Source organism: Myxine glutinosa, chromosome 1, assembly GCF_964187855.1.
Source record: "Myxine glutinosa chromosome 1, kmMyxGlut1.1, whole genome shotgun sequence".
In the NCBI taxonomy this organism is placed as follows: Eukaryota; Metazoa; Chordata; class Myxini; order Myxiniformes; family Myxinidae; genus Myxine; species Myxine glutinosa.
Window position 1 is genome coordinate 247,858,421 of NC_136261.1, and position 26,122 is coordinate 247,884,542.

Below are 26,122 nucleotides of genomic sequence, written 5' to 3' on the forward strand. Positions count from 1 at the left end.
TGTGTGCTTGTCTGTCTGCTCACTTATACTTGCCTACAGGTCACAATTTGAAACCGATATTCACGAAACTTCACCAAATGGTAAAGTTCGTGGTCCGACAAAATCCTATATATTTGAGGTCAAAAGGTCAAAAGGTCAACAAAGGCCAAAGGTCAACCACTTTTTTCCAAATTTCTAAAATCCTCAATTTTAATCCCATTGACTTGAAATTTGAATAGGACTTACATATTGGCAAACTGAATTCAACCACCAACTATTTTTGAGTTTAGCATAGGGCAAAAGATCAACATAGGCCAAAGGTTAACAACAATTTCAAATTTCTAAAATCCTTAATTTTCATCCGATTCGCTTGAAATTTGAATGGGATTTACATATCAGTTAACTGAATTCAACCAACAACTATTTTTGAGATCAGCTTAGGCCAAAAGGTCAAAATAGGCCAAAGGTCAACCACTTTTTTCTAATTTCTAAAAGCCTCAATTTTCATCCAATTGACTTGAAATTTGAATCGGATTTCATATCGGCGAACTGAATACAACCACCAACTATTTGTGAGGTCAAAAGGATGCTCTACTGAGTGCCATTCTGCTTTGTTCTCTTTTGCCAAGTGTTGCTCTATGAGTGATTTTTCATTTGTCTGTCTGTCTGTTTGTCTCTGTTTGTTTGTCTGCACAGAATAAATATGATTTTCTCTGCAACCGTTGGACCGATTGACAGGAAATTTTCACAATATGTGCAACTCCACCTGTAGAATTTTAAAATTATAATTATGACGTCATATGTCTCGCGGTATGGCCGCCATCTTGTAAAAACTGAAAAAAATTGCACCTCTATATCTCCAAAAGCGCTGCATAGAAAAAATTGACACATGGCTCATTGTAAAGAGCTCTCCATGGGGAATAAAACATGTTATGATAGGTGTCTATTTGTTATGATAGGTGTCTAAACATGATGTCACATGATAGGTGTCTATCTGCGTTAATTAGGATGTTCGGTGCCTCAATTATGACGACATAATTCGACAAGTACAAAACATCCGATCAAGATGTAATTCTTGATCGTCAGAGGGATAAATTGGTGGAGAAAATAAAATGATGTCATCGGTCACGTGGTTCGGCCGCCATCTTGGAAAAACCGAAAAAAATTGCACCTCTATATCTCCAAAAGAGCTCCATAGAAAAAATAGAGACATGGTTCGTTGTAAAGAACTCTCCATGTGGAATAACATATCTTAATGATGATGTCATTGGTGCCTCCATTATGACGTCATACTTCTACAAGTACAAAACTTTATCCGATCAAGATGAAATTTCTTGAGCATCATCTCGGGATAAATTTGTGGAGAAAAAAATTAATAACGATGACGTCATTGGTCACGTGGTTCGGCCGCCATATTTGTTTTACTACAAAAGCCTTCAAAACCACTGAAAACACGTCCTGGCGAGGGTCTGCAATCTCTGATTGCTCTTTCTTGTTGATGTTGCAGCCGAGACGTCGCTATTGCTTACACGGAACCGTCACAGCAGATTTTGGCCATTGGGCGTACGTGGCGTGTGGCAGGTCGCACTGAGGCATGTTCCGCTGAATTGCCGTAGGGACTCCGGAGGACAATTTATGGCCGCGCAGCCAGTGAAACTGATAAACAATGGCATTGGCACAAAACGCTCGTTACAAGCTGTGAATTACTGTATGGGAGGGAAACAAAAAAAAAACGGAGGGAAATTAGTCCGGTTGTAACAAACACGGTTTGCCATAATGATGCGTCAAAGCGCTGCTCGAAGATATTATTTATTTTTCAAGAAAACAAACTTTCAACAATTATTATGTGTTTAGCTTCATTGTCTCTGTTGATACGAAGTTCTGTAACAATGTCATCGAAATTGGATGCGGGATGAGGTATTTGTTTTATTCAACGGTGGAGTTGTAGACATCATCTGCGCTGCAAATTAAAGTGTTCACGCCATTCCAGTGACACAATGGCGGAGTGTGAAATCGACCACGTGCGTGAAACAAAATAATCTACACAACATTCATTACGAAATACTGTAGACTGTCGTTAACAAAAACTGCCTTTGAAATATATTTTAAGATAAATGCAAAAAAAAAAACAATATAAAAACAACAACAAAAAAACAACAACAAAAACAACAACAAATTCAACACAGACATCAATCATTTTATTTCATAATTCATGTCGAGGAATATTTGTATTTTGAGGCAACTATATCACAAAATAAAATTTGTCTTGAGGAATTCTGCATAATTGAAAATAAAATATCATCATTAAAAAGTTAACTTGATATTAAGCGGGTATTAGGACTTAGTTTAAAGGATTTCATATTGACGGGTGAATATCAAATTGCGGTAGATTTTGTGTCCGAAGGACTAATCTTCCGTTTAAATGCTGTTACTGATAATATTGTCCTTATTTTTTGTTGTGTACAGGTTAATTAAACATTAGTTAACGATATGATGGTTGAAATTCACATCTGGGATTTAATTTTTTGTGTGAAAAAAAATTTCAAAGTCTGTGTACCTATGAAATATCTCTGTCCGAGACGAACATTTTCAGAAAGTTACATCATTTATCCGCAGTAAACAATGTGTTGAGAAAATATTAAGCCCCTGTTTCATCAAGTGATTTGTATTGTACAATGTGCTGACGAAATAAGCTAATTTGTGACCTCCTTATATTCATCACTGAACCGAAATGCACATGTCCCTGATTTGAAGTCCCCCCTGTTACCCTGTCCAATAAAGCCAGCCTGTGTCTGATTTTACCATATTTCATTAATGTGTCCAGTACAGTTTGCAGCATATAAGTTCTCATTTCCAGCATGGAAGAAAAAAGTTGAACAAAGAAGTGATTGAAGAAATTTTTTTCAATAATAAGTTGGTGAGTATTGCACGTCAAACAGAAATTGTCCACACTGTTATACATTCATCATTTATAAATATAAAACATTCGAAAACACTAATCACGCAACTATATTACAGAATAGTTCCTTGAGGCATGGGAGTGATGGGGCGATAATTTGGGAATTAATAATGGAATCAGTGAGATTTGTGTGCATGAAATGTCCCCGCTGTTACTGTCCTCTCTGTTACTTGATTTTCGGTAACGGGGGGGACCAAGCCTAACAGTGGGGACATAATTAAGGACCATGTCTGCAAATTGTCCAGTGAAAGTCAGAGCATGCACTTTGGTGCATCAAAGAAACAACTCAGCTTACACACTGGTGTGTATTATGTAGGTCCAAATGCAAACCCTGCACCAGTCTGCACAATCTCAGAAAACTTGTACCATGGTCCAGCAGCCATATGGGAGCACCTGAAGCCAAATCTCAACAGCTTGCAGGAGAAGCACGAAGTGGACACCATGCACTTCTTCAGTGATGGGCCCACGACCCAGTACAGGCAGAAATTAAATTTCTTTCTGTTCACCAAAGAACTGGCACAAAGGAAGGTTACTTTTGGTAAGCTATGGTGATCTCATAAATAACCATGTCAAATAATCTGTATACAATTTTAGCTGTCCTCAAACAGCACATGTACATATGATTTATTACAATCCATTCCATCTGACTATTTAGATTATGTTTTAGATGCTTGTACTACAGGGAGAGGAATTATGGATGACCCTTAACCAATCATTTCATCAATAATTTTTTGGAATGTTGTTTTACAGGGACATGGAATTTCCATGAGGCAGGCCATGGGAAGGGGGCACCTGATGGAGTTGGCGCAACTGTGAAACGAATGGCCGACAACCTGGTACAGAGAGGGAAAGATTGCCCAGATGCGGTGACAATGATTAATCTGTTAGAGGAGGCACACTGTCGCATTGAGCTGCACTTGGTAGACGTAAAGGATATTGACTCTGCAGTGACCAAATCAGCAAAACTGCACCTTCCGAGTGTCCCAGGCACAATGAAAATCCATCAAATCTTAACAACAAAACATGGATGCATACAGTTTCGAGATCTCAGTTGCTTGTGCACCAAAGGAGAAATATGTCTATGTTTTAAACCAAAAACATTCACTTTCCCGAACCACCTGCAATGTGCCATGGAAGATGATGTACCAGATCCTGAACCAGAGCGGATGCCAGATCCTGAATCAGAGAGTGTGCCAGATCCTGAATCAGAGAGTGTGCCAGATCCTGAATCAGAGAGTGTGCCAGATCCTGAATCAGAGAGTGTGCCAGATCCTGAATCAGAGAGTGTGCCAGATCCTGAATCAGAGAGTGTGCCAGATGGTGTGCTGAAGTCTTACTGATTCAACTGATATCTCACTACTTAACAAGTATGTTGTGGTGAGCTATGATGGTCGACCATATCCTGGAATTGTCATTGATGAAGACCATGAAGATCTTGAAGTGAAATGCATGCATAAAGTCGGCAAGAACAGATTTTTTTGGCTCATGTTGGATGATATATGTTGGTACAATAAGGATAACTTCATATGTGAAATACCACCACCGGAAAAAGTGACCCTCAGACATCTCCAAATCAATCCCTCAATTTGGCATGCAATTCAATGCCACTTCTCATGAAGAGTTCCATCAACTACAATAATGATTCTTGTCCACATTATGCATTTCATTTCTTTCTATTGTCATGTGGATCAATTTGTTGTCCCTTCTGTTACTGTTGGTCCCCACTGTTACTTGGTGTCCCCTCTGTTACTGCATGCAAAAATGGATATATTTCTGAACCTGCACTCATTTCTACCATTGCATCTGTTCTATTCCACTCCTGCAACTATACAAGTTTTGGATGTATTCACATAATTAAAACTGTTCTTGTATTTAAGGACCAAATTTTGAATATAGCTAGCACTGTGTGGTACAGACAGGATACGCTAGATATTAATTGCAATATTATACACCACCATCAATGATTATTACAACGAAAAGTTCCACATATGATAAGAGGACTTATTGCCTCATGTTTGTGCACAATTGTAGAAATGAGCAAGTATTTTAGTATAAGTTGCAATATCACCCTTGTCCGTAACAGAGGGGACAAAATGTATTGCGCATTGCTTCTTATTATCTCTGGCATTTAATAAATTTACTTCAAACAGTTTTCGCATGGGTATAGTGTTTCTTCTTAATCATTTTTGCATCATTATAAGAATTTTTTTTTCTTAATTTAACATTTTTTTTTTTTGGATTTTAAATATCCAAAATCTACCGCAATTTGATATTCACCTACGTGTTTTGATTTGTTTGCAAGGTCGAGGCTCGTGCAAAAGGAGGTGACCGAGGGTAGAAAGGCAATAAACTCACAACACACAAGGAAGAGAATGAAAGAAGAGGAAAAGAAAAGAAAGAGAGGAGGGGAAGACATAATACAGTAACCTTCGAGTAAAAGGGTTGTACACGACAGGATCTGCTAGGACGAACAACGGTGCCCGGCATTGCCCGGTGCTGTTCTAATCCTGTTGGCATTTTGAAGAAATCAAATGTTGTTTTCTTTCTATTTTTTTTGTGGGGACATAAAACACCTACAAACACCCACGAAGGAATGTGGTAGGGGATCATTTAATATTACCTTTCACTTAATGACGAAGGCTTAGGCACTACAAGAGTGATTTAAAAAACGTCCAACTTGTTTTCCAAATGTTTTAAACATTTTTTCTTTTTACCTAAAACACATCACCGACACTTACTGATGAACTTCTGAAAGTTTGACGAAGTGGTATCTCTGAGAAAAATGATGACACACACTGACAAAAACACACACACACACACAAAAACACAGACATAGGTAGACGTGCGCATGCACACACACACACACACACACACACACACACACACACACACACACACACACAAAGACAGCCACACACATACACACACACACACACACACACACACACACACACACACGGACACATACACACAGAGACACATACACAGAGAAAAAGACAGACACACACACATATGCAAACATACACACAAACACACAAATACATACACACAAACACATCCATCCATACATACACACACAGAAACACATACACACACACACAAACACACAGACAAAGACAGACACACATGCATATGCAAACATAGACACAAACACACAAATACACACATACACACATACACACCCATACACCCATACACACCCATACACACCCATACACATAAAAACACACACAAATACATGCACAAAAATACATGCACACACAAATACAAACACACACAAATACAAAACACAAACACACACGTATATATATATATATATATATATATATATATATAATATATACACACACATACACACACACACACACACACACACACACACACACACACACACACACACACACACACAAATACATAGACACCCATACACACCCATACACACAAAGACACACATACACACAAAACACACAGATACACACAGACAAAGACAGACACATACACAAACACACATAAATACATGCACACACAAATACATACACACACAAACACACACGCATACACACACACAAACATACACACACACACACACACACACACACACACACACACACACACACATACACACGGCTCTCTTATAGCATAGATTAATTGGGGAAGTGAGGATTGCAGGTGGGAATCGGGGGACGATGACATGCGATGGTGGTGCACCACTTGCATGAACCCCTGGAGAGAAAAGAATAGGTTTGAACTATCGCCAGAAGGCAGTTTAACAGATGTGAAGAGCAAGGAATGAAAAAGTTGAGTTTTGCAGTCAGCCTAGATTTTTGAAGTTTGTGCAATTTTATTTATTTTAGAAGCATAGATGGATTTATTTTAGAAATATTTTAGAAGATTTTTGAAAGATTAAGAGAGCAGATGGATAAATGTTGGAAAATAGAGGGGAGAAAACCGAGACACTACTGATCTGTCTGCGATGTGAGAGCAACAGAACTTGGATGATTCCAATAATTTTGAGTGTTTTGGATTTCACAGAAACTAGGAGAGAAAGATGTGATGCAGATGTCAGCAGTCTACGTCAACAAAGTATTTGAGAATTGATGGAAAGAATTTTGATTCTCTGCCAACAGAAATAACGTTGTGGACATTGTAGGTGTGCAATGACATAATCGGTGGCCAAAACTGTAATCGTTAACCAGTAAATTGGGGCTGTCACAATGTTTTGGTTCTAATAACTTGCCATGAAACAACTTGCCTTTTCCTCATGGAAGGCAAATCCAACTGAAGGCAATCTCAGTTCCTTCCACGAAGCTCGGAACAAGTGTGTGTCGACCCTCAGGAGAGCCAGGAAGAAACATCTCTCTACTCTCAAGACTGAACTCTCAAACCTGTCTCCCCTCTTCCAAATCCTGGTGGCAACTGGTCAAATCCGTTTCTGGTGTTTGTTCCCCCTCCATCCCCTCCCTTACCTCAAATGGCTACACAGTTGATACAAAGCCGAATGCCTCAACTCCGTGTTTGCCTCAAAATCTTGTGTCCTGAACCCATCTCTCTCCTTACCATCTAAGGTGTTCTCACCTTACCCAGTTGAACCCAACTGCTTCTGGACTCTGTGTCCTTCTCTCCTGACAAGATGAAGAAGTTTTTGTCAAACCTTGACTCTGATTCTGCAACTGGACCAGACGGCATCAGCCCACGGGTCCTAAAATCCTGCTCTTCCGCTCTATCTCACCCTCTCTCTGTTCTTTTCACCCTCTCTTTTGCTCAAGGTCATCTTCCAGCATTCTGGAAATCAGCAAACATTACTGCTTTACACAAAAAAGGTGCAAAAACAGATCCTTGCAACTACAGACCAATCAGCCTGCTTCCAATTATCAGCAAAGTCATGGAATCCATTATTGCTTCCAACATTAAATCCTTCCTCTTCTCCAATGGTTTGATTTCAGATCATCAATTTGGATTCAGTCTACTCTGGGCATGATGCTTCTGCTGTCGCAAAAATGGATGAAGGTCCTTAACGCTAAGCAGGAAATTAGAGCTGTCTCCCTCGACATATGTCCCTTCGATATGGTCTGGCACCCAGCTGTGCTCACCAAACTCTCCTCTTATGGCATCCATGGAAATCTCCACTCATGGCTCGCAGACTACCTCTCCTCTCATAGTCAATGTGTGGCCCTGAATGGAATTATCTCATTTCCTTTTGCTGTCCAGGCTGGAGTTCCCCAAGGTGGTGTTCTGGGCTCTTTGCATTTTCTAATCTTCATCAATGATCTCTCCAACTCCCTGGAAAATCCTCTTTATCTTTTTACTGATAACTCCACCTTCTGCTGTACCATCTCTCATCCCTCAGATCGGCAGGTTGCAGCCTTTTCACTCTCTGCAGACCTGGATAAAATCAAAGACTGGTCAAAAAAGTGGAACATGTCTTTCAATCCTGACAAATCCCACACTCTTACTATGTCTCTCCAAAAAGACCGACTGGAAAACCCTCCCATCTACTTTCTCAACAATCCTCTCCAAGAAGTTCTGTCACTCAAGCTTTTGGGTCTCACTATCTGCCATGATCGTTCCTGATAAAACCACATTTCCAAGCTGGCCTCCAAAGCTATTCGTCGACTGGGCATCCTCGTCGTGTGAAGTCCTTCCTTGGCACACCTGAGCTCCTCACCACATACAACGCTTTCATCCACAGCTCAATGGAATACTGCTCTCCCCTCTGGGCTGGTGCACCTACCTCACACCTAGCTCGGGCTTCACGCTGTAGAAATCAAGGTTTTTAGAATCATTGGAATCTCCTGCGATGAAGCTAACTCCGAGGGCCTTTCACTCTCTCATCGCAGGCAGGTTTGTGGTCTTTCTGTCTTCTACAGACTCCTCTCTGGTCTATTCCCGCTGCCCTCTCTGGGCTCTGTCCCCCAAATATTCCTACAGGTCGCACAAGATCTGTCAGCAACCCTCTTATGGTTAAACTGCAAAAATCAAGACTCTCTGCTCACCTTCAATCCTTTTTTTTCCCGCATCTGGAACAAACTCCCCCACTCCCTTCAATCCCACTCCTCCCTCCAGCTCTTCAAAACAGCTGTTCACCACAATCTCTTATCTTCCCCCATCCAAAAGCATAATATTTTCTACCCCGGTTAATCCACCCCAAATCTACCTCCTTCAAATTCCGTTTTCTTTCCTGAAAGTCCCTGTAGTGTCCACCTTGTTATCCCATGTACCCCACCCCAGCCCCTTCTCTTTCACAGATCTCCTTATGTCCCTGTTCTCTACTGTTGTTGTGCTTCCCTGTCTCTCCCCCTCTGTCTCCTGCTCCCTTTATTATATGTTGTATGTGTTAGCTGTTATAGGAGCCTCGGCTTACTATCCAAAAAAAGCCGAAGTACTGCTAAACTGCAGGCTCGTGTTCCGATTCATATTCTACAGTATTTTAATATATAAAACTCAATTACAACTCAGTATTTCCTGGATCATAGACTGACATTTGTAGACAGACAGAGTGAACCAGTTGAATAACCCCGCTTTGCGCTCCACGCACAGGTTGACGTCAACCACAGCCCCAACAACAGCGGCAACAACAGCAAAGATCCTCGTTTTTTCGTGTGTTTCACTTCACATTTTACATCCTCGTTGAGACTGACACGTAGATGTGCAATATGTTTGAAAAGTACAATATGCCGTCTTTTGATTAAACCCATAAGCGAAGCAATGGATAGGCACAGCTAGTATATGATTATATGACTGAATCAAATTAGCTGTTGAATTATTTAAAAAAACACTTCACTCCAAATGAATGATTCATCGAAGAGTTATTTTATATTTTTAATGAAAAATAAAGTTTGGACTTAAATCCAATTAACCAATGCTTTGAATTATCCAAACATGCCTTTTATGCACACAATACAGTAACTTGAGGATGAAACAAATTTTCATTAAAGCTATAACATTTTTCAAAAATATCATCACCAGTAAGACTGAATTTCAAATGAATCTGAAAATCAATATGTGTGTGTGGGTGTGTGTGGGTGTGGGTGTGCGTGTTATTTATATTATTGGTATAGCTCAAAAACATATCACTGGCAACTGTCATTGACACTTGCTTTGCATTACTTTCCCTTCCACAGTAATTATTTTCTCAAAGCTTTTGCATTCTATTTATCCCACTGTCTATATTGAAAGAACTGCCCAAGTACTTATGAAATATTTGGAAATCCATTCAGAATGACTTGTAGTTTACTATCTGCACTCAAATAATCATGCTTGCCTGCCGGGAGCCAAAGGTGGCTGTTCACCTGACTTGCAAATGATCTGGGGACGCGAATGTGTTTTTAGTGCACAATCTACTACCCAGACAACATCCACATTCTATATAGCAATCAATGTAATGTGGTGTCAATTGGCACCTCCAGGCAACCACTTGGTACCCACAGTGCAGGCAGAAATTTGTAACTTGTTCAGGGTGACCCTGATGTCTCGGCTACTCATTTGAAGGCCAATGTGGGATATTCAACGTCCATCAATGACAAGTGCTGGCAAAAGCTTAATCCGGATTAACGTCCATCGATGGACAGTGCACACATTGATCCATCACCCTGCATTTGAAACATTAGTGTGACAGTTTATAGTTGGGTCGGGATTTAAACCCAGGCTAGACAGCTCAACTTAGGTGAGTAAAGTTATTTCCAAGCTATCCTGCCAGCCCTACTCAAGAAAATAAGGAATTACTGAATCAGACAGGTACTTCAAAACCAAGCAGTGACCTCTCGGTTTAAATGACACAAGCAATCATCTTACAGAAAAATGGACTTTCTTACTCCAGAAGGCAATATATATGTTATAACAAAACTCCATTGCTCTCACTAACGTAATAAAGTATGAGACGTATCAAGCAGTTTGGGAACAAAGGCCATCTAGAGTTCAGATAAGCACTATCCAAAAACAGTGAAATCACACTCATGGACTCAAACACAAAGAATAAACAAAAAGGTTGTGACCTGGGTAAAAGTGCTTCGCCATTTTGACTTCATGAACACTTCCTCACAACAGAGGTGACTAAAACGTGATTAAAGGAAGCTGGGAAATCTCAAATAAAAGAGCAAGATGCTCTAATCTGAAAAGAATTCCAACAAATCATATGCACCATCTTTCATAATGTAATTAATGTCAACAAGAACCCTTTTGCAAAAGGCAGTCCATTCATCACTGTCGCCGCCATTTTCTGCCACCAATTAAATATCTTACAAAGAGTTAAAATTTGTGTTGCGTGGTTTTGAGGGATGTGCGTTGCAATGTTTTGAATAACATTTGGTGCGCAATAATGTTTCGTGCTACTTAGGCTCATGTATTGTTATGCAAACGTGTGAGCTGCAAAATAATGTATAAATTGAAGGCAAGAAGAAGAAGCAATTGATAAAATAATAACCACAAATAGTTGGATAGTCACTGGACTGTGAAGCAGTATTTCCCTGTGAGCGATTTGTTACCACGGCCTTGCTGAGATGGCTATGGTCACCTGATGGGAAAAGCAGGAATCGATTGAACTGCTAAATTGTTTGGGTTAAGCCCACTGATGGTTGAGTGGGTTTTGAACCCATTTGCTACATTTCTCACCTTGAGGGCAACAAACTCCAAACAAAATTGATTGCTATTCCCTGCTCTGTCTGGCATACCGTTCGTTCCTTATCTTGCATCTCAATTCTTGTTGCCCGTGCATTGTCTTAGAAGAGTTTATCTCAGACAACAGGATGGATTGGATCGATGAAGGAGAATATATGGAAAGCTGAGATAAGGGAAGAAGAATATACTTGTTTAGGTACTTGGTCATTTGCGGGCTCATGGAGATGAAGCGTCAACACTGGGATTTATTGAAAATAAGATACAAAGAGGAAAGTGAGGTCACAGTAATTACTGTTGAGTCTGAAATAATAATTTTAACTTCACTTTCTGATAATCTTCATGGATGTATGCAGATTTGACATTGGGTACTTGAATTGTTACAAAGTTGGCTTAATTGTTTCAGACCAGTCACTATATTTATATATATACAGTCACATGAAAAATTAAGTACACCCCATGTAAAGTTTTGACTTTTTCAACATATTTCAACATACAGCTATTTGATCTTCATTTGAACAATATTGAAAGATAAAGGTGATATAATATAACAAATATCATGAAATATTTATATTTTGTAGTTCATTGTTTAATTTAAATAAACATAAATGCAAATTTCGCATGTGGAAAAAGTAAGTACACCCTTGGTAAGTACACCCTTGGCTCTAATAGGTGGCATTGCCCCCTTTGGCAGAAACAACCTCAAGTAGGCATTTCTTAATACTGTGTACCAGTCACTGACATCGACTGGGAGAAATTTTTGCCCTCTCCTCCATGCAGAATTCTTCCAGCTGTGCGATGTTTGAGGGGTTTCTTCCATGCACAGCTCGTTTCAAATCTCCCCACAACATCTCGATGGGATTTAGATCCGGGCTTTGACTTGGCCATTCCAGAACCCTCCATTTATTTATTTTCAGCCATTCCTTGGTGGATTTACTGGTATGTTTAGGGTCATTGTCATGTTGCAAGGTCCACTTTCGGTTGAGCTTCAACTTTCCGACAGATGGCCTCACATTATCCTCAAGCACCCTCTGGTACAATGAAGAATTCATAGTGGATTCTATGATGGTGAGCTTCCCAGGCCTTGATGCAGCAAAGCTGCCCCAAACCATAATATTTCCACCACAATGCTTTACAGTTGGTATCAGGTTCTTGTGGTCAAATGCTGTCTTTGGTTTTCGCCAAACATGTCTTCTGGTACTGTGGCCAAATAGCTCTACCTTAGACTTATATGTCTAGAGCACCTTGTTCCAGAAGTGCTGGTCTTTGCCTCGGTGTTCATTGGCAAACTTTAGTCTTGCCCTGATGTTCTTTCTGGACAGCAAAGGTTTCCTCCTGGCACACCTCCCATGAAGATCAAATTTGTGCAGCCTCTTTCTAATGGTAGACTCGTGCACTTTGACATCAACAGTGGCAAGAGCTACCTGTAGGTCCCGTAATGACATTCTGGGGTTCTTAGAGACTTCTTTCAGCTCTTGCGGTCTGCTCTCGGGCTGAACTTGCTGGGGCGGCCTGGCTTGAACAAGTTGGCAGTTGTTTGGAATCTTCTCCACTTGTAGATGATCTTCCGGACAGTCGAATGATTGATTTCAAATTGTTTGGAGATCTTTTAAAATCCATTCCCAGACTGGTAGGCATCGATAACCTTCTTTCTGAAGGCCTCAGAGAGCTCTTTTGATCGAGACATGGTGATGCCGCACACTTCAACAACAAAGAGCAAACCAAACGAAATGTCTGAGGTTTAAATAAGACAGGTTCCTCCAAGATCCTCTCTAACGATGTTCTAATCATTTGCACCTGAGCTGGTGCACCTGATTCAAATTTTAGGTATTTGAAGTAGTGATAAATGTCGGGGTGTACTTACTTTTTCCACATGCGAAATTTGCATTTATGTTTATTTAAATTATACAATAGACTACAAAATGTAAATGTTTCATGATATTTGTTATATTATATCACCTTTATCTATCAATATTGTTGAAATGAAGATCAAATAGCTGTATGTTGAAATATGTTGAAAAAGTCAAAACTTTACATGGGGTGTACTAACTTTTTCACGTGACTGTGTATATATACAGACTTGGCATTTAATATGGATTTTTTTTTCTTCTTGATTTGGGTTTACTTTCTTAACTCAGTATATCAATCTGGTGAGTTTCTTTTACACTTTGGTGCTTTATTTGTGAAAAGAACCATGTCACTGTCTTTCGCAGCATAAAGTCAACAACAGGATTATATCACAGGTGGCGTGGCAAAATGTACGGACAGGTGCATTTGATGATTGGCTTCACAGTCGGGTATACAAGGGTTGTTTCGTTCTGTATTAGTGGAAAACAACTGCTGCACGTCTCCAAAAGTTATTGCCGCTTCCTCTGGAGATGGTCCGTCAACTCGACAATGCTGTTTGTCATGGAGTGGTGGCTTTACGAAATTACGGCATGAAACAGCGTGCTATTGCTTGGCAATATGGCATCACTCAAGGTCAAGTGTCAAAGATCCTGAAACGAAATGCTCAGAGCGGTGTCCCTACTCCAATACCGAGGCCAGGACGTCCCCGCAGAACCACAAGGAGGGATGATCGCCAGCTGCACCGGTTAGTCCGCAATGTCCGCATCAAGTCAGCTAACAGGCTTAGGGCTGAGTGGCAGCAACTGACAAATGTGCCTGTATCCAGAAGGCTAGTCAACCAACGACTGGTTCAAGCAGGCTATCGTGCCAGGCGTCCCCTGAGAAAGCCACGCCTGACCAGACAACACTGCCAACGCCGATTGCAGTGGGCCAGAGAGCACCATCAATGGCAGCCAGGACACTGTAATCACGTGATCTTCAGTGACGAGTCTATATTTCTGGTCTATCGTCAAGATGGCCGCGTCCGAGTGCGCAGACAAGTGCATGAAGCCTCCAACAAAGATTGTATAGTGCCAAGAGTCCAAGCTGGAGGTGGTGGGGTGACCGTTTGGGCTGCTTTTCATGCAGGGGGCCAAACTGACCTGGTTGTTCTGAATGGAAGCCTGAACCAGTTCAAGTACAGGGCCATTCTGGAAGAAACATTGCTTCCATTTGGGCGTGCAGCTTTTCGAGGAAACTTTGTCTTCCAAGATGACAATGCACGGCCTCATCGTGCTCGCATGATCCAACACTTTCTTGCTGACCATGGGGTAGAGCATATGGAGTGGCCTGCCATGTCCCCGGATATGTATCCGATAGAGAACTTGTGGGCAGAATTAACGCGTCAAATCGACCACTTGGACCAGCAGCCTGCCTCTGTGCGTGAATTGCAGCAGGCTATTGTCACTGCATGGCAAGCGATTCCTGTCCAAACCATGGCAAATCTCGTGAACAACATGCCTTAACGTGTACGTGCTCTCCTGAATGCTTGTGGGGGTTACACGAAGTACTGAACTGTAATTTTACTGTCCGTAATCCCAGTCGTAATTTAGCTTTTGTTTTTGTTTAAAAAAAAATATGGCTAATGTGCAAAATAAAGAGATACTTCTGGAAAACGTACAGAAGTTTAACACAGTACTGTCCATGAATTGAGTTCGATATCAGTTTACATCACTTTCAAGGATCAATTTATTTGTTTCGAAATGTCAAATGTGGTTTTTCTTTCTTTTAAAGGTCACATTAACAAAATCTAGAATAGTTTCAACATAATTCCAATGAACTTTTGGTTCTAAGACATCTTGAAAAGTAAGTTAACCCCCACAAAAAAAATATTCCATATTAAATGCCAAGTCTGTATATATATATATATATATATATATATATATATATATATATATATATATATATATATATACATACATACATTATATATATCTGGCCACTCTGCCATAAAGCCCAGATCGGTGGAGTGTTGCAGTGATGGCTGTCCTTCTGGAAGTTTCACCCATCTCCACACAGGATCTCTGGAGCTCAGCCAGAGTGACCATCGGGTTCTTGGTCACCTCTCATACCAAGCCCTTCTCCCCCGATTACTCAGTTTGGCCTGGCGGCCAGCTCTTGGAAAAGTCCCAGTTGTTCCAAACTTCTTCCATTTAAGAATTATGGAGGCCACTGTGCTCTTGTGAACCTTTAATGCAGCAGAGATTTTTTTGTCGGCTTCCCCGGATCTGTGCCTCAACACAATCCTGTCTCTGAGCTCTGCAGGCAGTTCCTTCGATCTCATGGCTTGGTTTTTGCTCTGATATGCATTGTCAGCTGTGAGACCTTATATAGACAGGTGTGTGCCTTTCCAAATCATGTCCAATCAATTGAATTTACCACAGGTGGACTCCAATCAAGGTGTAGAAACACCTCAAAGATGATCAAGAGAAATGGGAGGCACCTGAGCAAAATTTCAAGTTTCATAGCAAAGGGTATGAATACTTATGTCAATGTGATATTTCAGTTTTTTCTTTTTAATAAATTTGCAAAACTTTCTAAAATCCTGTTTTCTTTTTGTCATTATGGGGTATTGAGTGTCGATCGATGAGGGGAAAAAATGAATTTAAACGATTTCAGCATGAGGCTGCAACATAACAAAATGTGAAAAAAGTGAAGGGGTCTGAATACTTTCTGAATGCACTGTATATATATATGTATAAATATATATATATATATATATATATATATATATATATATATATATAAATATATATATATACATATATATATACACATATATATATATATACACATGTGTGTATAAATGTATATATATATATACGTGTATATATATATATATATATATATATATATATTTTTTTTAATATTGTTACGTTTGTGGGGGTAGGGATGAAATATCTTAGGAAAGTCAGGATTGTATAAATTAGAATCGACCGTATGCCACGAAGAAGAAGAAGAATCTCGATGGATTAAGCAGGCTGTGCAGGTAAGAGCGTTTGCATATCTCCATAAGGAGGGTGGTTTTGTGCTAGTTAAATGGGGCTTATGGTTGATAATCTTCAGTGTGTAACGCCTCCTGTACTTTTTCCCTTTGTTCTTAGAAAATTCAGCTGGCCAGTAAATGAGATCCATGCGCCCACAATGCCATCAAGGCTAATAAAAAAAACCCAGCAAATTTGCCGACCGTGCTAGTAAAACCCCGCCTCACGCCGTTAACGTCATCCGAATATTTTCGAGAGATTAGACTCCACCCTCCGACGACTCGTGACGGAGAGGCCACGCCTCGACCTTGTTCATTGGGAGTCAAGCAAGGCTGTGAGGCCCCGCCCTGAAGACGTTGATTGGTCAAGAGGACGAGATAAGGTGATGGGACCTGAGGATTGGTAGAGTTACGTCAGCAAGTGTCCGTCTCTCTGTTCGTGCTTTTTCTTCTGGCCCTTGCTTCATGGTGGACGGTCACAGTTTTCCAGTCTCTCTTTTTGCCCTGGTTTTGTGGTGTATTGTCGCATTTTATATCGCTCTCCCTGTGTGTTTGACGGAGGCGGCTCGGCTTTAGGCAGTGCACTAGCCTTTAGGTGAGGCGAGGCTAGCGAGGCGAGTTAGCCATTAGACGAGGCCAGTGTTCGGAGCCGGTGGTTTATGATGATCTGAGGAGGAAGGATTTTGGCCGCCACTCCGCAGGTTGGTAGCTGCTACGGGTGCGACTGTGCGCCATCTTGTGCGGTTCCCGCCCTGTGACTCAGGGACCTGCTTGACAACCACCAGGCTTTTGAGGGCCGATTGAGGACGCTAGGCTGAGTACCGGCTAATGCACCACACAAACACATTTTCTATCATTTGTTTTCCCTTGTCGTGTCTCTGTGTCTGTATGGAGGGTCCCTCACTTAGAATATAGTTCTTACCTCACCTTTCATTTTTATGGTACCACATTCATTCTCATTAGGTCATTTGTTGTTGACTTTTAATTTATTGTCCTGTTCGTTTTTGTGTTTGTGGGTCAAGGGATAACCCCGTGTCAGCTGTCTGATCAGGTATGGCTTCGGGCACTTTGTGTTTGAGGAAACCCCAAAGGAAGAAATCACAGGGTGTTAAATCACAAGACCGCGGAGGCTGTTCAACTGGACCACGATGGCCAATCCATTTGTCTGTAAAGTTCAAATCAAGGGCCTGGCAGCATAATGAGCAGGCGCACCATCATGCATGAACCACATTTGGCCATCTGAGTGGAAATACATGCTGCTCCAGCATTAGAAGGTAATTTGCAGCATTCACATTTTCTTCAAAAAATATTGGTCCAACAATGCCTCCAGAAGAAATGCCTGCCCAGACGGACACACTAGCTTGATACTAGATGTTGTGCACAACAGTAAATCGTAGGTTGTCTTCTGCCCATGTCATGCTGTTATGACGATTCACAGAACAAGATAAATTAAACTTGGATTCATCTGACCACAAGATCCTGTTCTGGAAATCATTATCCATATCCATTAACCCAAGCAATGTCTCACATGCACCTGTAAAAATCATCCTCAGATAGCTGGTGAATTAATCTGGGTATGTATGATTTCGCATTAAGGTCTTTTAGTATTTTTCGAATCGATGATCGGCTGACGTTGGTGACGTTTGATAAACGACGAGTTGATAATGGTGTGTTACTGTCGAGTTGTTGTTAAATGACTGCTCTGCTTTCCTCAGTTCGAACAGTACGAGGCCTACCTGGTGACTGTTTTGGAAGAATGCTGCCGGTTTCATCAAATTGCTTGTTTATTCTGCCGATAGTTCTTGTGTCAATTGCGTTGGTGCCACATTCTTTGACAAGTTGTCTGTGAACTTCAGCCGAATTTCCAGATACAGAATACAAGCGCACAGTGTGAATTTTCTGTCTCACGATATCCTCCGTCATATTAGGGCGTCTAATTCACAATGAACTGAACTAATGCAAAGACAAACGCGTGCAACACAGGAAGCGAAGCATACCCCGATCCATACCATGTGATGCACCTCACCCTGTTGCGTATCACGTGATGTCTGTGCTTGTTGAAGCGGTCACATCCATTTACGAGTAATCATGTTTTGTTATGCACCAAAGAAAATTGTATTTTTGTTTTGCACCAAACGAAATACAAAAAATAAATAAATAAAGAACAATAATAAACTTAGTTGTGCCCAGGGTTTTTGGACCACCCTGTATCTATCTATAATTCCAGTAATCTCTGTGTGTGTGTATGTGTGTATGTCTGTGTGTTTGTCTGTGACCGCTGTTTCTCGACAACCATGGGTCCGATATACTTGAAACTTGCCAGGTATATTGCTGGGGACCCGAGGATGTGCCTTTTCAAGGTTTCATATTAATCGGACAAGTAGTTACCGAGCTATGTCCAAAAAACGATTCAACCAATCAGAGAGCAGCGAGCTATCACGTGTGCCGAACGTGCCGAACAGACTCTGCCTCGGACGGCACATTTGAGAGTGTATTCATTTATTTCACGTTGGCAAACTATGTTGGCGTTAAACTATGTTTTAAAACTAATTAAAACTAATTTGCGATTCTTTCGCTTTCCTGCGCGTTTGTGCACGCTATGGCGATTTCTTTACCAAACTCCGCAAGCCGTTCGCTTTGGACCAAACCATTTCATGTAAATAGAGGGGGGGGGGATTGTCACCGTACTCACAAGCCGTTCGCTTTGGACCAAACCATTTCATGTAAATAGAGGGGGGGGGTTGTCACCGGTACTCGCAAGCCGTTCGCTTTGGACCAAACCATTTTCATGTAATTAGAGGGGGGGGGGTGATTTAGGGGAGAGAGTTATAGTGGTCGGGCATGGCCCTGAGTGTATTGTCTGTTGTTAGTTGTGGTAGTTGTGTGTTGTTAAGAGTAGTAGTTATAGAGTAGTGAGTATAGATAGTTCTTGTAGTTTAGTGATAGTTATAGTCTATTATATATATATAATAATATATATATAATAATCATTATATATATAATAATATATATATATATATATAATATATATATATATATATAATAATATATATATATAATAATATAATAATAATAATAATAATATATATATATATATATAATATATATATAATAATAATATATAATAATATATATATAATAATATATATAATAATATGTATATATATATATATATAATAATATATATAATAATAATAATAATATATAATAATAATAATAATATATATAATAATAATAATAATATATATATATATATATATATTTATATATATATATATATATAAATATATATATATATATATATATATTGTATCATGTGATTGACTTCTTTCTGTTGGTACTTTCATTTCTCATCGTTGTTGTGTTTATCATTTCATATATGCAGAGTGGATCATTTCAATTTGAAGTGCATGCAAAAAGTTGTCATTTTGGGTCATTATTTTTCCAGATTGCATTGCTCATAACATGTTATCCATCTTTGTAGCTTTTCAGGTACCCAGCAGTATAATATCCGCACACACATAGTTACATCGTCAACAAAATGCATTGGCTGCCCAGGAAAGTTATTAGACTCAAAAACATGCCATTGCCATTCATCTGTGACATTTGGTTTGTCACTTTCCAACTAAAATAGATTTATCATGACAAAAGATGCAAAGAAGGGATGCAGGAAGAGTAGTAGTGATGGATGAGGAACAGGGATTTTTGAGAGGAGGGAGGATGGAGGCAGTGATAAAACAGAATTCATTGTGGAGGAAAGAAGGGCATATGCTAGAGGGAATGGAGCACAGGTAAAAGTTGAAAGGAAGTAAGGTGTGAGACAGTCAAATTGCCTGTGAGTCTGACATTAAAGTGTGGGGAGGGAGATTTGGTCAGAAAGATAAATGGGGATAGAGAAAATTGTTGGAAAGCTGTTGGAAAGTCTTGGGAGTTTGAGCATGGTGCATGAGACAGGGGCACACTGAGAAACGATAAACGGACAAACAACAACACAGGTCGTGGTCGTAGTTCATATGCATCACGTGGCTACGCATTAGCATCAGTTGTCGGAGTGATGCGACAGTTGCACTGAAGCAGTGGCCCCCTGTAAGTTAGAGCAGGAATTTCGAATTTGTTGAGGATGCCGGCCTGCACACCCATTGATGAATTGCCCTGTCTGTGAAACACCAGGATGACAAATACTTTAAGCCTGGACCAATATCTGAACCCATGCTGGACAGCTTGGAAGGCAGTAGTAATTTCTGGATACCTTTGGTGAGCATGGGTACCTCTAGATTATCCTGCCAGGACTCCAGCACAGTTGATTTGAGGAGTAAAAAAGAATCCAAAATGAAATAATCTGTTCTGTAAAGATGTCCTTGTCTTTTGGCGTAATCTATTCAGAATCCTGCGAACAACCTGTTCGGCTGGTGGTCTTCTATCATGTTTCATGTGGCCTTGCACCCTGACCTCTTTCAGAAACCCATCCCTAGCCCAGTGATGGCTAATCATGCAAGGAGGCACCAACCGTGCACTTCTTACCAACCTCTCCAAGTCCAGGCTTGTTGTTCACCTCCACTTTGTGTCTCCTGCTTTTCTCTACTGACGTTTCCTTTTCCTTGTGTTCCCATCTGAGCACATATATCATGATGCTAGAACCCCATGGTTCGCGTGTGATATCAAAGGGGAAACACAAGGGGGAGAGGGAGGTAAGTTCTTCCCTTTGCCCATTACTCTCCCTCCTATCGATATTCTCCCCGAACCCACCAATCCCCAGAAAAATGTTCATGGCTCTACATCTCATCAGCAATGGAACAAAGGGGGAGAAATTGCCTCGGGGAAACTTTTATTAAGTGCTTCGATCACAACATTTTCAAGATAGAATCGTTGCACTAATTTAGTTTCCATTAGACTGTAAGTGTGTCTGGTAGCGGATAGCCGAGAGATACACACACTCTCCTCTAAACTCTCTAGCCTGGGTTTGAATCTCGACTCAGCTATAAATTGTCATCCTAGTGTTTCGCAGATTCATCAATGTGTGTGCCGTCCCTCGGATGGACAATAAACGGGGCATCCCATCTGCCGGCATTACTTGGTGAACATTAAAGATCCCACGATGTCCTTCGCGAAGATGAGGTGAGTTATCACCAGCACCCAGTACGAATTACATGGTCGGTGGCATAATGTTTGGAGTGTCCACTCTTCATCTGGAAGGTCGACGGTTTGAACCCCGGTTAAGTCATACCATAGACTTTTAAAATGCTACGTGCCGCTTACTTGCTTCATGCTTCGCTTTTAAAAGAATGGACTATAGGTTGGTACTTCTAGAGCAGGCTTTGATAGGCCATAATGGTCTAATCCTGCATTGAAGTTCCTTGTAAGCGTAAGGGAACATATATTTATTATTATTCCTGTCCTAACGATACCACAGGGAAGCTTGGTGTTGGCTTTTAGCGGTTAGGGTGCTGGCTTGGGATCCTTGGATCCTGAATTCGAAACCCGGTCGATCGCTGAATTAACGCGAGGGGGTTGACTCAGCCTGTCATCCTTCCGAGGTCGGAAAATTGAGTACCAGCTTTCTGGGATGAATGATCTCTGTGTGTACCCCGATTTAGAATAGGTACACTGCACATCGTGAGAGGAAACTGAGGGTTGGTGTCAGGAAGGGCATCCGGCCATAAAAACATCGCCTCAAACAGGGAACCATGATTGTCATGGGGCCCGCAAGGCTAACCCCCGCTCTTGCGGGGAAAATGGCCTTAAAACGATCATTCATTCATTCATTTCATTTGACTATACCACAGGGATGGTGGTGGAAAACCTCCCAGTGTAATCCTTGCCATGAGGCTGCTTTGGCAGTACCAAACCTGCTTTCAGGCTAAGACTGTAAATGGGGTTATATCAATGAATCACATTGGGTATAGTCCGTGTAGAGTGGGTGTGATGTACCAGTGGCAAAGGCGAAAGCAGGTATGCTCCGAAATCGTGTGCGCCCATTTTGGCTGGGGGCATCGCACTGCACGAGCGCACGTACGACCCCGCATGGACACTGCACCGAAACAGGGGTCTCGGGCGTGCGCTTCTCCACCAAGCCCGAGTCCACGGCAAAACGAGCCAGGGCGATGACCGCGTGCCCACACATCGTGCTGTAACCCTCGCAGTGCATGAAGAGGACGGCCAGGTCAGCCTCGGAAGGGTCGTCCGGTGGAACCAGCAACGCGCCGTACATGCCGGCATGACCGCGGGGCTCCAACATGAGTGCACGCCGCAGCCGGTCGAGTCCTGGCTCGGTGACCATAGTGTGCCGCTTGGACAGCAGATCTTTCCCTGGTATGGGCGGAAACCCGTGCAACACGATCCGGAGAGGCTCTCCGCCAGTATGCATGTCCACAACCGTGATCCTTGGGCCATTTCGTGGCAAGAGCTCTTCGGGAACCGGGATGATCTTCCCTAAGACTTCCATTGCGCGAGCACTATGGATCTGCTCCGGTGGATATTCGGCAAAATAAGTTCATAACCCTTCATCCGGAAAGAAATCTTTGGAAGCTCCCAAACTCATAAAACACCCTCTAGGGGTAATAGCCAGAGTAGCAGACAAAGTACAGTCTCGTTGTCTTTCATGTAACTTAAGTACTCTAAATCTAAGCCTTTCTTCCTCGTGTCAATGGATAGATCATCGTAGCAGAGAATAGAGCAGCAACGGGCACAACGAAGGGGACAGTGCATATTGGGAGCCTCGTTCACCAGACCTCACCCCGTGCAATTTCTTCTTGTGGGGCTTTCTTAAGGGCAAGATTTACACAACTCAACCAGCGAATATTCAAGGCCTGAAAGAATGGATTTAAGCAGCTTTTGGAGAAATTACAGTCAGAATGCGATTGAAAATGGTCTTGGAGTATCTTGGAGTATCGCGAAAAGATGCTTGAAAAATGATGGAAATCACGTAGAAATTCATAACTAATGTTGTACACTTCTGAATTCAATCAAATTTTTTACCACAAAAATTTGAAATATGTACCTGTGTCCTGTAAATATTTTGGTCGATTTCGTTTCTTAGCAACAGAATTACAGGGGTTCAAACCCGCGAATAAATAAATGGCCCACCCCGACAATAAAATTACTTTCTGTACCTCCTATTTCTCTAATAAGTATATAATCTTACACCTATGCAATATCGGCCTCCGCCGACGAAGTCTCCGGACACATTATGTTTTCAGGTTGTACATGCCTGTCGCCGGACGCAACTTGAGAACTGCTGAAGTGATCTAATTCAAACTTAGTACAGACATGTACAATGATGTGAAGATAAACTGATTAGATTTTGGGGTCAATAGGCCAGAGGTCCCGTTAGGTAAAAATTACGTTACTGAGCCAACTTGTGAACCAACAGGTACATATCATGATTCGAAGTATAAAACTTTTATTGTTCATCGTAGGTTTCACCAAACCTATCCTCTTGAGTAAGATATGTTGTAGGTGTCAGATGGAAACATCAACTTTTTTATTCCAGTTTCTAAGAATGTAAGAATGAAATCTTATTATAATAGAGCAAATATATATGCTTATGTATGTATATTTGTGACCAAAACGTCTTCTTCTTCTTCTTAAAATTAAAATAACACCAAAAAACACAGTCCATTAACTCTTAAGTATGTACTGTTGAAATATACCTTTTGACCCTACAGACTGCTGAGACTCCTCAGTAATTTGACGACCCTTTAAGTCCCCCAAGACCCTTTAGACCACCAAGACCCCCAAAGAACCAAAATACCCTTAAATATGCTAAAGACCCTTAAAGACCCCAAGACACAAAATACTCTTAAAGACCCAGAGGATCCAAAACACCCTGAAGACCCAAAGCACACGTAAAGACCCTAAAGACCCAAAATACGACAAAGACCGAAAAGACCCCGAAGATCCGTAAGACCCAGAAGACCAAAAAGACCTTGAAAACCCTTAAATACCCCAAAGACCAAAAGACACTAAAGACCCCAAACACCCAAAAAGAACCCGAAGACCCAAAATACCATGAAGACCGAAAAGACACCGAAGACCCCAAAATACCACCGTGAGAGAAAAACTAAATAATATGACTGTTAATTGATGTTTCTTAATTAGAAGATGATGCATGCATGACCATATATAGGCTTGTGTGATTTGCAATGCATCATGGATAATGTGTTTAAACTTTGTTTGTGTGGTCTATGGAAAATAATGCAGAAGTTAAAAGATTCCTAATGAGATGTCTTGTCTTGTGAGCGAAGACCACACACTTAGGACTACTGAGTTTGTGGTTTTCACTGTCAGGGTTGAGTGAGCTTTGCCTGATAAAAGTAACTTCCTCTATTTTCATTTCATCCATATAAGAAAGCATTTGACAATGTGTATTTCAGAGTGTTCCATGGTTCGAGTACTGTGTGTTGCTCCCTGTTTGCAAACGCGAATTAAATGTTGATGAACTGATTCAACCATCTTTTTGATTGGTCTGACTTTTTTTTTTGTTTTTTGTATACTGAATCGAGGCTCGTGAAAGAGCTAACATTTACTTCACAAACAAATCAACCAGACAAACAAAATATATAAAAAGAGGGAGCGGAAAACAAGATGGGGAGAAAAGGGGAAGCACACAAACACAACATTTGAGAGCAGGGAGATGTGTGGAAGGGAGAGGGCTTGGGGGGAGGAGGCGTGGGAAGGGGGGGGGGGAGAGGGAGAAGTATAAAACACAAGGACACCAAGGACTTCCAGGACAGAAGTTGGTATTTCAAAAAAGTGGAATTGGGGTGAAATTAGCGGGGGTAGAAAAGATCAAGGTTTTGGATGGGGGAAGATAAGAGATGGTGGTGAACAGCTGTTTTAAAGACCTGGAGGGTGGAGTGGGATTGAAGAGAGTGAGGAAGTTTGTTCCAGAGGCAGGAGAAAAGAGGAATGAAGGAGTGAAGGTGAGCAGAGAGTCTTGATTTTGGCAGTTTGACCATAAGAGGGTTGCAGGCAGATCTTGTGCGACCTGTAGGAATATTTGCGGGACAGAGCCCAGAGAGAGCTGGGGGGGGGCAAGGCCAGAGAGGAGTTGGTAGAAGACGGAAAGACCACCAACCTGCCTGCGGTGAGTGAGTGAGAGGCCCTTGGAGTTAGCTTCATCGCGGGAGATTCCAATGATTCTGAATGCTTTGGTTTCAACAGCGTGAAGACGAGCTAGGTGTGAGGCAGGGAAGAGCACCAGCCCAGAGGGGGTAGAGCAGTATTCCATTGAGCTGCGGATGAAAGCCTTGTATGTGGTGAGGAACTCAGGTGTGCCAAGGAAGGACTTCGCACGACGGAGGATGCCCAGTCAGCGACTGGCTTTGGAGGCCAGATTTGATATGTGGTTTTCCCAGGAAAGATCATGGCAGATAGTGAGACCCAAAAGCTTGAGTGACAGAACTTCTTGGAGAGGATTATTCAGAAAGTGGATGGGAGGGTTGTCCAGTCGGTCTTTTCGGAGAGACATCGTAAGAGTGTGAGATTTGTCAGGATTGAAAGACATGTTCCACTTGTTTGCCCAGTCTGTGATTTTGTCCAGGTCTGCAGAGAGTGAGGAGGCTGCAGACTGCCGATCTGAGGGATGAAGAATGGAGCGACAGAGAGTAGAGTCATCAGCAAAGAGATACAGAGGATTTTCAAGAGAGTCAGAGAGATCATTGATGAAGACCAGAAAAAGCACAGGGCCCAGAACACTGCCTTGT

At 41.4% G+C, this 26,122-nt stretch overlaps 1 protein-coding gene across 1 annotated transcript in view; it reads right to left on the reverse strand.

The window, feature by feature from the left end:
- L3HYPDH (trans-L-3-hydroxyproline dehydratase) overlaps window positions 1-22,946 on the reverse strand; it is a 154,766-nt gene extending 131,820 nt beyond the window's left edge. Inside the window, exon 1 of the mRNA XM_068129997.2 lies at window positions 22,347-22,946. Within this exon, the coding sequence (XP_067986098.1) occupies window positions 22,347-22,860 (514 nt within the window). The 5' untranslated portion in view covers window positions 22,861-22,946. The remainder of the gene's footprint in view (window positions 1-22,346) is intronic.
- Between the last annotated feature and the right edge of the window lie 3,176 nt (window positions 22,947-26,122).